This window comes from Bubalus bubalis, chromosome 7, assembly GCF_019923935.1.
Source record: "Bubalus bubalis isolate 160015118507 breed Murrah chromosome 7, NDDB_SH_1, whole genome shotgun sequence".
Classification (NCBI taxonomy): domain Eukaryota; kingdom Metazoa; phylum Chordata; class Mammalia; order Artiodactyla; family Bovidae; genus Bubalus; species Bubalus bubalis.
Window position 1 is genome coordinate 1,460,722 of NC_059163.1, and position 12,227 is coordinate 1,472,948.

A 12,227-nucleotide genomic window follows, 5' to 3' on the forward strand; every position below is an offset into this window, starting at 1 on the left:
GCATTGTCCCCAGAATACAAGAAGACAGCAAAATCAAGATGTGTGAGGATGTAACAAACGTCTGCCTCGTCAACATAACGTCCATGTCAGTTTTAAATGTAAAATAAGAAAAAATTTCATTATACTTGTGAACAATTTGTGGGGTATATTTTTTTTCTCTCTTTACAGGGTTTTCCGACTATACTCAATGACCCCTGGACAATCTGTAGATGATTGTCTTAAGTACCCAAAAATGTCCAAAAGCAAAACAATAAGATTTTCTTTTAAGCTTTTTCTCAGGGAGAAAAACCTACGAAGGAGGGAGATGGTGCAGACTGAGGTGCCCGCTGCAGGGTTGGGTGTGGCCGCGGGCAGCTCAGGGCCACCAGCCTGCTCCTCTCCCAGGTCCTGGGCACAGGCTGGGGGGGGCAGGACCAGTGCCCAGCTCAGCCCTACTGCCGCCCCTCAGCCCCTGCCAGCTATCTCCAAGGCCCTTTCTTCCCAGAGCCCCGAGGAGTGTGAGCCTGGAGCAGACGGCAAGTCTCCCCCAGACAGCATGGGCTTCGGGGCTCACCCCAGAAGCCCTCTCCCAGTCTTACTGTCTGTGTTCTCTGGCCTAGGCCTTCCTGACCTGTGTCTCCGCCTCTTCCAGGAAGCCTTCTGGGCTTTCCAGGACATGCTCAGGTGGCCTTCACTTGGCCCTGGCTGCTACACACCATCATAAGGCCTCACAGTCTCCAACTGGATGCCCCGAGGGCCCAAGCCCCTATCCCAGGCCCCCAGGCATCCAGCTGCTTCTAGACCCAGAGGGCAGCAGGGCAGGCTCGGGCAAGCATGCCCTGAGCCGCCTCGATCAGAGGGTGCTCAGCTCATAGCCCGTAGGGCTCAAGGCAGTCCTAAGTGACGGGGTGGGGAGACAGCCAGGTAAGAGCAGCAACCGCAGCTACGCTGCATTACTGCCTGAGATGGAGCAGTGGAGGCCCTGGGGTCTGCCCCGCCAACTCATCCTCCCCCCAGGGTGTCCAGACCACAGATCTGACTGTGTCCTCCCCTGCTCGAAGCCCAGTGTTTGGTGCCTGGAGTGACCCCCCGTTCGCCATCTGTACTCCACCCTCACCGGGACCCTGGCCGCTTCGAACTGGGCTGTTCTGTGTCTGTAGCTCTGGTACCCCACTCTCCAGCGGCATCCTGCCCACCCCGCAAGGCCCAGGCAGCGCAACCAGCTTGCTCAGCCCCCAGACTGGCAGACCCCCCTGGGCAGGCCAGGTCTGGAATGTGGGTGTGCTCATCTTTGCCCAGTTCAGGTGCAGGACCCAGCCCCTGACCTGTCCTGAACTCTTGGAAACGAACACACCAGCAGAGCCCAGGCCACATGTTTTTAAGCCTTTGTGCTGAGGTTAAGTTTGAGCTTGTGCCAGCCTGGAATCTGTCTCTCCCCAGTCTCACAGACAGGAGAGGTTCCGAGAGGTTCGCTGACTCCTGCAACAAGTCTGAGACTCTGCTCTGAAAATGAGTGTGAGGATGGGGGCTGAGGAGGGTGGGGGGTGCCCTGCCTGGGAAGGCTGCCTGGAGGAGGTGGCTCTAGGTGGACCTAAGAGTAGACAAGAGCCTCCAGGACTCTGGGTTCTGGAGGTGGCTTAGCGCAGAACTTTGGGTCCTGCTCACCTCCCCCCTGGAAGGACTGATGCTAAAGCTGAAGCTCCACTGCTTTGGCCACCTGATGTGAAGAGTCAACTCATTGGAAAAGACCTTGATCCCGGGAAAGACTGAAGGTGGGAGGAGAAGGAGACGACAGGATGAGATGGTTGGATGGCATCACCGACGCGATGGACATGAGTTTGAGCAAGCTCCAGGAGTTGGTGATGGACAGGGAGGCCTGGCGTGCTGCAGTCTGTGGGGTTGCAAAGAGTCGGACACGACTGAGTGACTGAACAACACCTCCCCCCAACTTCTGCAGAGTCCAGAGAACAGGAACAGCTGGGAATGACCGGGAAGTTCCCCCTCCATGGTGTCAGCCCCCACCCCCAGCCCTGGTGGTCTGAAGTGCCCAGCCTGACCAGGAGCCCTCTTGCCCACTCCGCGCTGCCGTTAAGGGTGTGGCTCGCCCTGCCTGTGATCCTTGCTGGGCCAGGACCCTCTCTGGCTTCTCCACCCGCCTGCAGGACCTGGACAACGAGTGCCTGGCCGCTGGGTGCGTGTGTGCTGGGGGCCCTGTTCCGACCTGGAGTGCCCACCACAGCGGGACAGCCCCTGCAGGCAGGGCTCTAAGCCCCCACGCCCTGGCCACCAGGCCCCCGTGGGAGAGGAGGCGGTGGGCGGGGTGCCCCCTGGTGGCCGCTAGAGGCAGCAGCAGGGGCCTTGGAGGAGCCCAGACCCATGGCGGAAGGGGGGTGTACCCCAGTCCCCGCCCTCCCATATGCTGCCAGTGGTCCTCCCGCCACCGCCAGCCTCCAGAACACGAACAGTCTTTCTCCTCTCCTGTGCCCCCGCCCCGTGTGGGTGTCCACCTGTCTGCTGGCCTGCCTGGGGTGCTGGGCAGGGTGGGCGCGCGGGGCGCGGGAGGCTGGAGCCCATCTCAGGGAGTGGGATGGGGTAGGGGAAGGGCTGGTCACCCTTCTCCTGGGGGCTGGTGGGAAGCCACGTCCTGCCTTCCCACTGTCCCAGGAGACCAGAAGCCCTCCTCGTTTTCTGGAGGACAGTGCACTTGAGCAAGAACCCCATCACGTCCCAGACAGAGAAAAAGGAGTCCATCCATGCTCACACGAGAAATAAGAGTGTCTGCAATCCTTAAATAGATTTATGGAAATGGTTTTGAATTACAGCATTTAGAAAATAAAAATAATCTCAATACATAATATACCCTCCATTATATACTTTTCTTCTCCCACACGCGCTGTTTTTTGTGCGTGTGTATTCCACTGTCAAACAGTAATTGGATTTTATGCTATAAAAGAAGCAGTAGGTGTGTCCTCTCTCTAAAAATAAAACTGCAATCATCATCGCAACGTGAAGCCTGAGATTTAAGCCTGAGGAGGTGTCCGTGCTGGGCCTGGGGCCGCTCTGGGGCCAGGGTCCCAGGGGGTCAGAGGGGTGGGAGTAATGGCAGCCGAGAGGTCATCACCGGGTCCTCAGACCCCTGGAGCGCCCTGGCCTCGGAAGCTAGGATACCTCTGCCTGCTGCTTGGTGCCCCCCCCCCCCCCCCGCCCCCGTCAGCTGGAGGACCAAGGTGGGCAGACCACAGCAGGGGCCGGGCGGCTTGCACAGGGTCTGCTGTGCACGTCCCCTCTCCAACAAGAAATGAGACATGTGGTTTAGGCAAGGTCCTGAGGGGAGCAGGGGGTGGGGGGCTGTGGGCGCAGTGCCCTGGAGAGAGAGAGGACAGCCTGGTCTTTCCCCGTTCGGCCAGCTCATGGGGGAAGCCCTGCGGCTGCTCTGAGTTGCCCCCTCTCCGGTAGGTGAGCATCACCCGCCCAGGAACAGCAGACCTTCCGCTACAGCTGAGCCTCAGACGGCATCTCAGCAAGGCAGGGGGGCCCACCCTGGCCCAGGCCTGGCACCCCAGGTCCCCGCGCTGGCTGCAGCTGACCTCCGTGGGCCCCTGCACCAGGCCCGAGGGCCCTGCGGGCGGGGGGCGGAGGCACTGGAGTTCTGGAGTCCGGGCGCCCGCAGCCCCCGCAGCGGCGGGGCCAGCAGGTAGATGAGATGCGGCGAAGCCCCTCCGGCCAGCGGGTGGCAGAGGCGGGGCGCGGCCGTCGGAGCCCCCTCCCTGGAGTCCTGCGGGGCCCGCGGGCTCGCGCGCCGTGTCAGATGCCCGCCTTGTCGCTGTAGAAAGGCGTGACGTGGAACATGTAGCAGTGCGTGCACACGCGGACCGGCTTCACCTGCCCGTAGCGCGGCAGCGGCGCCGAGTGCGAGGAGCAGCGCGAGCAGAAGATCTGGAAGGCGGGAGCGCGCGGCCAAGTGAGCGGGTCGGGGCCCTCCGCAGCCCTGCGCCTCGGAGGGACGGCCGGCAAGGGTGGGAGCAGAGACCTGAGCCCCCTGGCCGGCCGGCCTGCACGTCCCTCCCACCCGGGCCAGGCGGAGCTCTCCCGCTCCCCAACGCGGGGCCAGGACCTTCAGGAAAACCTGGGGCAGGTCTTGACCAAGAGGCCAGTCTGAGGAAGGGGGTCCTGGCCTTACAGCAAGGCTGCGGCAGGCTCCAATGCAGACCCTCCGCCCCCCACCCCCGCACCAGACCCCCAGGTCTGAAGGGCCCAGGACTGGGCACTGCGCCATCGCTCTTAGTGGCTGCGTGCCCGAGGCCGCGTTCATGCGTGCTAGGTCGCTCGGTCGTGTCCGACTCTTTGCTGACCCCATGGACCAGGCTCTTCCGTCTGTGGGATTCTCCAGGCAAGAATACTGGAGTGGGTTGCCATGCCCTCCTCCAGGGGATCTTCCCGACCTAGGGATCGAACCCAGGTCTCCATGCCTCCTGCATTGGCAGGCGGGTTCTTTACCGCCAGCGCCACCTGGGAAGCCCAAGGCCACACCCTGTGCCAAGTCAGAGCAGGGCCCAGGGCTCATGGGTGTCTCTCTGCACAGGACTCCTAAGTCCTCGCCAGCCCCGGAGCATTGGTCCTGACCCCTGGACCTGGGCACGGGGTCTGCAGACGCTCCCTGGGATGTCTGAGGCGGCAGCCCCGGGGGCTGCGGGACGGCCCCGGCCGCCCAGCCACCTACCTTCCCGCAGCTGCGGCAGTGGTGCTTCCTGCGGATCACTGTGAAAGGCGCTTTGCAGGCGGTGCAGAAGCCGCAGGCCTCGTCCGGGACCCACTCGGGCGGGTCTGTGAGAATGACAGTGGGGGCAGGTCAGCCCGAGGCAGCGGCGCGGGGGCGGCAGCGAGGGCCGGTGGGCTGGGGTGGGGTCGGAGGCTGGTGGTATGCAGGAGCCTCCGGTCCTCGCGAGGCTCCTTACTGGCTAGGTATCAGGACTGCTGGCCAGGCGCGTGGATCGGACCCTTGTGGCAGCAGCCTGCAGGTCGCCCCAAGACTCAGAGCGAGGGGCACCCAAGCCACCCTCTCCCAAGCCTCTCCCAGCCGGCATCCAGTCTGGCAGGGTCCTCGGGCAAACACGGGGGCTGACAGATGAAAGAAATCAACCCCCTTTGTCAACCTCCCAATCAAGGCTCTGCTGGAGCCTCAGGCGCCCCGGCAGCCCCGCCCTACCCGGCTCCAGGGCAGGTCAAAGGGAGGTGGGGGAGGGGATGCGAGGGAGGGCGACTGGGGATGGCCCCGCCCCGAGAATACCCCTCCCCCCGCCCGGAGCTGGCTCCGCCCCCAGGCTGGCCCCGCCCCCACATGTGCAGCGCCGGCCCCCCACGACTGGTCTCACTCCCTTTCCCTTCTCTAGGCGCTCACTGGAGGGAGCCCCTGGGGATCTGCTCTGGAATTCGAATTCGGGGGCGGGGCCACCTTGTCCAGGGAGACACCCCAGACATGAGGTGCCCACCCTGCACCAGCCGCGAGCGCGGCGCCGGCGAGGCCACTCGCCCAGGGAAGACCCTGGTCTCTGGCCCCCGTCTCCGGCCCCTCCTCTCCAAGCTGCGCCCGAGGACTTGCCCTCCCCCTCCTGCGGCCTGCAGACCCCTGCCCCTCCCACTCTGCCCTCCAGGCTTCTGCTCTGGCACACCCCCCCCCCCCCCACCGCAATGAGGCCTCCTCTCACGCTGTCCACCCTCTCCGTGGAAAAACCCTGACTGTCCCAGTGATGCCTGGACATCACTGGTCAGCTCCTGGGGTCACGCCAGGCCACGAGGCCAGCTCCAACAGGCAAATCCAGACTCCTACTCGAGGAGGACAGTGAGGATCCTGGGGACTCCCAGGCCCTGCCCTGAGAGCCACACATCCTGACGGCCTTGGTGAGGGGCCCACACTGGAGGAGGGCTGCTGCCAAACTGCAGGCCAGAGCAGAGGGGAGACATCCGGACAGAGTCCCCGCTCTCTGCTCAGCCCACTGGCCCCCGCCACTCACGCACCTTCCAAGTCTCCGTCTCGGGTCTTGGCGGCGAGCTCGGAGGATGACAGGGTTTCCTGGCACAGGGCACAGTCCTCCAGAGCCGCGCTCCGCAGGGTCTGGGTGACTGGAAGAAAGTGTGGCCACTGGGCTCAACGGGCTACCACTCGTGCCCGGGAAGTATGCCTGGGTGCGGCCAGTGGAGGGCAGCCCCCACTGCACAGTCCCACCCGTGGAGGGGGTCACCGGGGCCCTCACCCGCTGCCTGGCAGGCAGGGTGCTGACCCAACCCTGGGAGTCTGTCCATCTGAGTGCCCCCATGTGGGCAGCTGGCCCCGGACCCATCCACTGTCTGTGTGTGGTCAGGTCCCCCTGGACCGTGGCCCCGAGGCGGGCAGGGGACCAGGCCTGGCCCCGGCCCTGGGGCCCACACTCCTTGCGTGCAGAGGCCGCCCACGTCACTGCCCTTCCACGTCACTGCCCTTCCTGAGCAGCAGTGGTCCTCAGGTAGCCCCACCTGGAATCCCCGGGTACATGGGGGCAGTGCGGCCCAGCAGAACGGACCTCGGGAGGCAGAGCTGGTGTGGGGCCTGGGCCGGCTGCCTGGTCACTCTTGAGCAGAAGCCCCTGGGATGGGGGGGCCACTTGCCCAGAACCGGAGCCTCAGCCCCAAAGAGGGGTGGCACCAGAGGGGTGGCTCCCCTCCACCACACTGGGACCCCACCCGGCCCTTGCCTCAGCATCCCCTGCCTGACCCCTGCTCCCTCCCCAGGTGACCATTCAGTGTGTGTGTGTGTGTGTGCGCGCGCGTGCGCGCGCACGTGCACACGCACTTGGGTGAGTGCACACCCTGGTGTGAGGCAGGTCACAGAGGGCCACTTCCTCCTGGAGCAGTGGGACCCGTGTCCCCTCCCGGACTCTGGGCTGGTGTCTCGTTGATCTGACAGACGGAATTCTGCAGAAGCGACACGGGACCACTGGGTCCCGTCTGTCAGAGGAAGGGCACCGTGCCTCCTCGCCCGTCCTCGCTGTCAGGTGGCCGGCCGGGCGCTACGCAATTGCTGCCACTGCTCCTGGCAGTGGCCTCGGGGTACCCGGGGCCTGCGAGGTGTGCCCTCCATCCCCCAGCGGACAGCCTGGCTCGGCTGGGGGCTTCCGCCCGCGGGGCGTGGTCGTGCAAGAAGGGTGGCCTGGGAGAGCAGGTTTCCACCGGCTTCCTTGGGTGGGGGTGGCGCGCCTCCGAGCCTGGCCGGCCGGCACTCACCTTTCTTCAGCTTTTCCTTGTCGTCCGCCTCTGGCTTGGTGGCCATGACCTGAAAGAGGGTCTTCAGGATGCTCCTCAGGTCGCTGGCGTAGTTGGTCTGCAGCTGGTCGGCCACGCCTGCGGGGGACGCGGGGAGGGCAGGGGAGGCACTGCTGACTGCGGAGCCTGCTGCGGCTCAGGGCCAGAGGCCAGCCCGTCCTTGGATGAGCCAGGGCGGGAAGCGGCCCCCCAGCCCCGCAAGGGTCCCTCTGGCAGAAGCCAAGTTCAGGAGGTAAGGGAAGAGGGGATGGGCCCACGACCCAGCAGCGCCGCCCCCTTCCCGCCTGGGCAGCAGTTAGTCTCATTCATACTTTTGTCCTGGGGGTCTCAGCCATGGCCACCAAAGGGCTCTGGCTCCTCAATGAGGGATGACCCCGCGCCCCTAAGTGTGCCCACCCCTGTGGCAGCTCCTTCCCCGTCATGGCCACCTTGGCCAGCCCTTCTGGGGACCTGCCCAGACTGGGGGGCCCTTGGGGCTGCCCCCACCCTCACCGGCTGAGGTTTCCTCATCCCTCAGGTGGGTGGGCTCAGCCCTCCTCAGTGAAAAGCTATTCGAGGGCAGGTGGGGTTGCGTTCACGGCAAGGCCAGGGGGTGACCGCACCTGCCTCCTACCCCCCGGGGCCCATCACCGCGCCGACACTGTGGCCAGCGGTTCTGGAGGGTTTCCTGCTGTGTCAGCAGCCCGGCCAGGCACCTGCTGGGCCTGCTGTTCCCCAGACTGCAAGACAGACCCGTGGATTTGCGGTGGGTTCTGCCAGATGTTTGAATGGAAGCGCAGAGTCACCCCCGAGCCTGGCCTGGCTGGGGGCCCTGCCTGTGGGACCCTGGGCAGTGCAGAGTGACACCCCGGGACTGTGACCCTGACTCTGCAGCGTCTGCCAGTCCACAGGCTGCGCCCCTCGCTGCTCCACCCCACGGCCTGGGGTCAGAGGATGGGCCAGGCGGACAAGGCTGGACAAGGCTGCAGGAGGGGCACTGCCTGAACGTGGCCGGAGGAGGGGCTGGATGGCAGGCAGGCAGAAGGGAGGGAGACCCCACCACACAGCCATGCTTCTAAACCAGGTGCCTGCCCCAGCTACTCACAACACATAAAACTAAGGGAGAAGGTGAAAAAGCCGCTGAGCTCACGCCCCTCTCTGAATCCCAGGAAATGAAGCAGTCATCGTCCCCCTCACCCAGGGGATGGAAGGAAACAGGATCAGTCGGGACATCAGATTGAACAGGACCTCACGGGTGGGTGGCGAGGGCCCCCAGGCCCGGCCTGGGCTCCCACCCCCACACTGAGGAGGACCTGCGGACGCACGACGCCCACCTCTTGGCTGGGCTCCTCTCGGGGCTTGCGGCAAGGAAGTGACGTGGTGAGGGAGCCCCTGGGCAGGGCCCGCACCCCAACCTTCCTGGGGAGACTCCTGCAGCGCGCCAGCCACTGCCTGAAGCTTGCCCACCCCCCATGTACCCTCGAGCCCATGCCCACCCTGGGGCCCAACGGGGCACCTGAGATACAGACAAACAGGCGGTGGATCAGGTCGTGGCTGCCGTGGAACCGGGAGCGCATCTTCTCTCTGACGGCCACGGGTGCTGACTCGGGGCTGCTCATGTCTGGGGAGCAGGGACCAGCCGTAGAGCCGCTGCACGGAGAAGGAAACACAGGGGCTTGGCTGCAGGCAGCGAGGGGGAACAAGACTTCTGCCCGGAGGGCCCCCCACCCCGCACCTGGGTGAGACCCAGGTCCAACACCGGGGGCTGAGTTCGTCCTATGGAAGCGTCCTCACCCCACTCACACCCTCTGCAGGGGCTGGCAGGCCCCAAAACATGTGTCCACGCCCGAACCTGGAACCCCGTGGGACCTTAGTTGGAAAAAGGTCTTTGCAATTGAGGTAAGTATTTTTATTGTTATTTTTGTGGCTGTGCTGGGTCTTGGGTGCGGGCAGGCTTTTCTTTAGCTGTGCTGAGAGGGCTACGCTCTAGTGGCCGCGTGCCTAGTGGCCGTGGGCGGGCGTCCCTTGTGCAATGTGAGCTCTGGGACCTCAGGCTTCAGTAGTTGTGGTTCCCAGGGCCCGGAGCACAGACTCAGCAGTCGTGGGGGCCTTTCCCGGATCAGGGATCCAATCAGTGTCCCTTGTACTGCCCGGTGGATTCTTAACCGCCCACGAGGGAAGCCCCAAGCTAAGGACCTGGAGAGGAGACGTCCTGGCTTCTCTGGAGGCTGTAACCCCAGGCCAGGAGTCGTAGTAGGAGGGGAGCGGGGAGGACCAGTGACCACGACACAGAGATCGCGGTAACAAGGTCACAGGCCAGGGGACTCCTAGAGTCACCGAAGACGCAGGAAGGACCCCTGCCCAGAGCCTCCGGAGGGAGCATGGCCCCGCCAGGTTTAGATCTCGGGTCTCCAACCTTTGAGAGGAGAGATTTCTGTTGTTTCCAGCCCCTGGCCATGGCGCTCTCCTCCGAGACAAGCCCTCCGGCCCCCGCGCGCCCGGCCCCGGCCTAGGGGCCCTGCTGCAGGCAGTTAGCTCTGCTATTCAGGGGTCACCCCAGGCCCCAAGTAGCAGCCGCAGCTGAGGCTGGACTGTCTGGGTGTCCATTCGCCCAGCTGTGGGGGGTGTGTGCGCTGACCTTTCAGTCGTTAAAATAATGTCCCTCTCGTCTTCACTGCTGTCAGTTTTTCCCACTTTCTGGGAAATTTCCTCCCCACCCCTCCAATTTTCCCCTTGACATTTTTGCTACTAAGTTTTTATTGGGTTGGCCAAAAAGTTTGATCAAGTACGCTGCTACAGAATTCATTTCCTCCTCTCTGGTTTCACATGTGCGAAATCTTTTATCTATCTAGAAATATTCACTATAATTTTTTAAAAGCTGCCTTCAGGGGCCTGCAGTATCTCTGCTTTCGCTTTTCTGCGGGGAAGTTGGGGTTTTTCAGGCTGGAGGCTGGCCTCAAATGCACAGGATCCCGGTGTCAGAGAGAGGCCCCGGTGGGTCAGACAGCAGGCCCCTGCGTGGCTGCTGGGAGTGAACTGGCCAGTGACCATGGGGAGAGGCCCCGATGCCATACTGGTGGAGCTGATGCCCCCCAGCCCGAGGTCAGCAAGCGCCTGAGAGTCCGCCCTGGGCAGCTGTGCACACGGCAGCATCTGCGGGGCGGCTCTGGAAGTCCCAGCAAAATCCAGCAGCCATGGAGGAGAGCCCACCAAGATCACGTCAGGCCACGGCCTGCCTGAGCGACGGGAGCGGCCCTGGCCCCTCGTGGACGTGGGCGCCCCCCCTACAAACGGCAGAGATGGGTGGGCAGCCAAACGGTGTCTTACTAAGGGGCATCTCTCTTGGCGTCCAACCACCAGGAAGCTTGGAGACGGGATGCGCGGGAGTTCAGTGCAGGGGGCCAGGGGAAGGGGCCCGGACTGGCTTCTCAGGGTCCCCTCCCCAGTCAAGTGGGGGTGTGTTTGACTGGCACACTCAGGCAACGGGAACATCTGTCTCTGAGTGTGTAATGCTTCCCCAGAGCATGGAGGAGTGATGGGAGGTGCTGGACGGGCTGATACCCTGCTCCGCTGAGACCCTTGTGATCACCGAGAGCCCTCCCTGCCCAGACTGCCTGTCTTGTCCCCGAGACGAAGCCCCTGGCTTTCCGCTTGGGGGTGTGACCCTGGCCGCGCCCTCCCTGGGAGCTGAGTAAGGAAACGGGGTGAGCGTCACTGTCCAGGGTCCACGTCCGTCAACAACCCAGGAGATCTGAAAGCAGGAACCCAAACAAATGCTTACACACGAACGTTCACAGCAGCATTACTCACAAGAGCCAAAAGGTATAACAACCCGAGCGCCCATCAGCAGATGATGGGTAAACAAACTGTGGTCCAGCCACACAGGGGAATATTATTCAGCTTTAAAAAGGAATAAGATTCTGACACCAGCTACCATATGGATGAACCTTTAGGGCATTATGCTAAGTGAAACAAGCCGGTCACAAGGGACAGTCACTGTCTGACGCCCCTTACACGAGGTCCCTACAGGAGTCAGACTCACAGAGACAGAGTGGTGGGCGCCAGGGGTCAGGGAAGGGGGGCTTTAGTGGGGACAGAGTTTCAGTTTGGGATGATGAGAAACTTCTGGAAAAAGTGTTGACAGTCATACAACATTGTGAATGTGCACAATGTCACTGAATTGTACACTTAAATACTGTTAAAATGGTAAATTTTGTGTTATATGTATTTTGCAAAAATTAAAAAGTAGAGGAAAAAAGATTTAGGACAGGGGAAAGCAAAGGAAATGGAACTGAAAAGTCTAAATGGCCAATAGCATTGATGGGCTTGGCATCAATACAATAGGTTAAGAATTACATTAAATTGTACAATTTTATAGTGTATATTTTTAATAATTAACAAATGAAGCACAGTTGATTTACAATGTTGTGTTAGTTTCAGATGTACAGCAAGAGTTATGAACTCATTTCATATGCTAGCAAGGTAATGTTCAAAATCCTTCAAGCCAGGCTTCAGCAGTACGTGAACCGAGAACTTCCAGATGTTCAAGCTGGATTTAGAAAGGCAGAGGAACCAGAGATAAAATTGCCAACACCTGTTGGATCATAGAAAAGGCAAGAGAATTTCAGAAAAACATCTATTTCTGCTTCATTGACTACGCTAAAGCCTTTGACTATGTGGATCAAAACTGTGGAAAATTCTTCAAGAGATGGGAATACCAGACCACCTTACCTGTCTTCTGTGAAACCTGTATGCAGCTCAAGAAGCAACAGTTAGAACCGGACATGGAACAGCAGACTGGTTCCAAATAGGAAAAGGAGTACATCAAGGTTGTATATTGTCACCCTGCTTATTTAACTTATATGCAGAGTACATCATGAGAAACACTGGGCTGGAAGAAGCACAAGCTGGAATCAAGATTGCCGGGAGAAATATCAATAACCTCAGATATGCAGATGACACCACCCTTATGG

At 61.6% G+C, this 12,227-nt stretch overlaps 1 protein-coding gene across 1 annotated transcript in view; it reads right to left on the minus strand.

The window, feature by feature from the left end:
• Positions 1–2,758: 2,758 nt before the first annotated feature.
• ZFYVE28 (zinc finger FYVE-type containing 28) overlaps positions 2,759–12,227 on the minus strand; it is a 98,915-nt gene continuing 89,446 nt past the window's right edge. Inside the window, exons 9-13 of the mRNA XM_025289565.3 lie at positions 8,771–8,904; positions 7,237–7,353; positions 5,995–6,099; positions 4,700–4,803; positions 2,759–3,915 (exon numbers count right to left, since the gene is read on the minus strand). Of these exons, the coding sequence (XP_025145350.1) occupies positions 3,784–3,915; positions 4,700–4,803; positions 5,995–6,099; positions 7,237–7,353; positions 8,771–8,904 (592 nt within the window). The 3' untranslated portion in view covers positions 2,759–3,783. The remainder of the gene's footprint in view (positions 3,916–4,699; positions 4,804–5,994; positions 6,100–7,236; positions 7,354–8,770; positions 8,905–12,227) is intronic.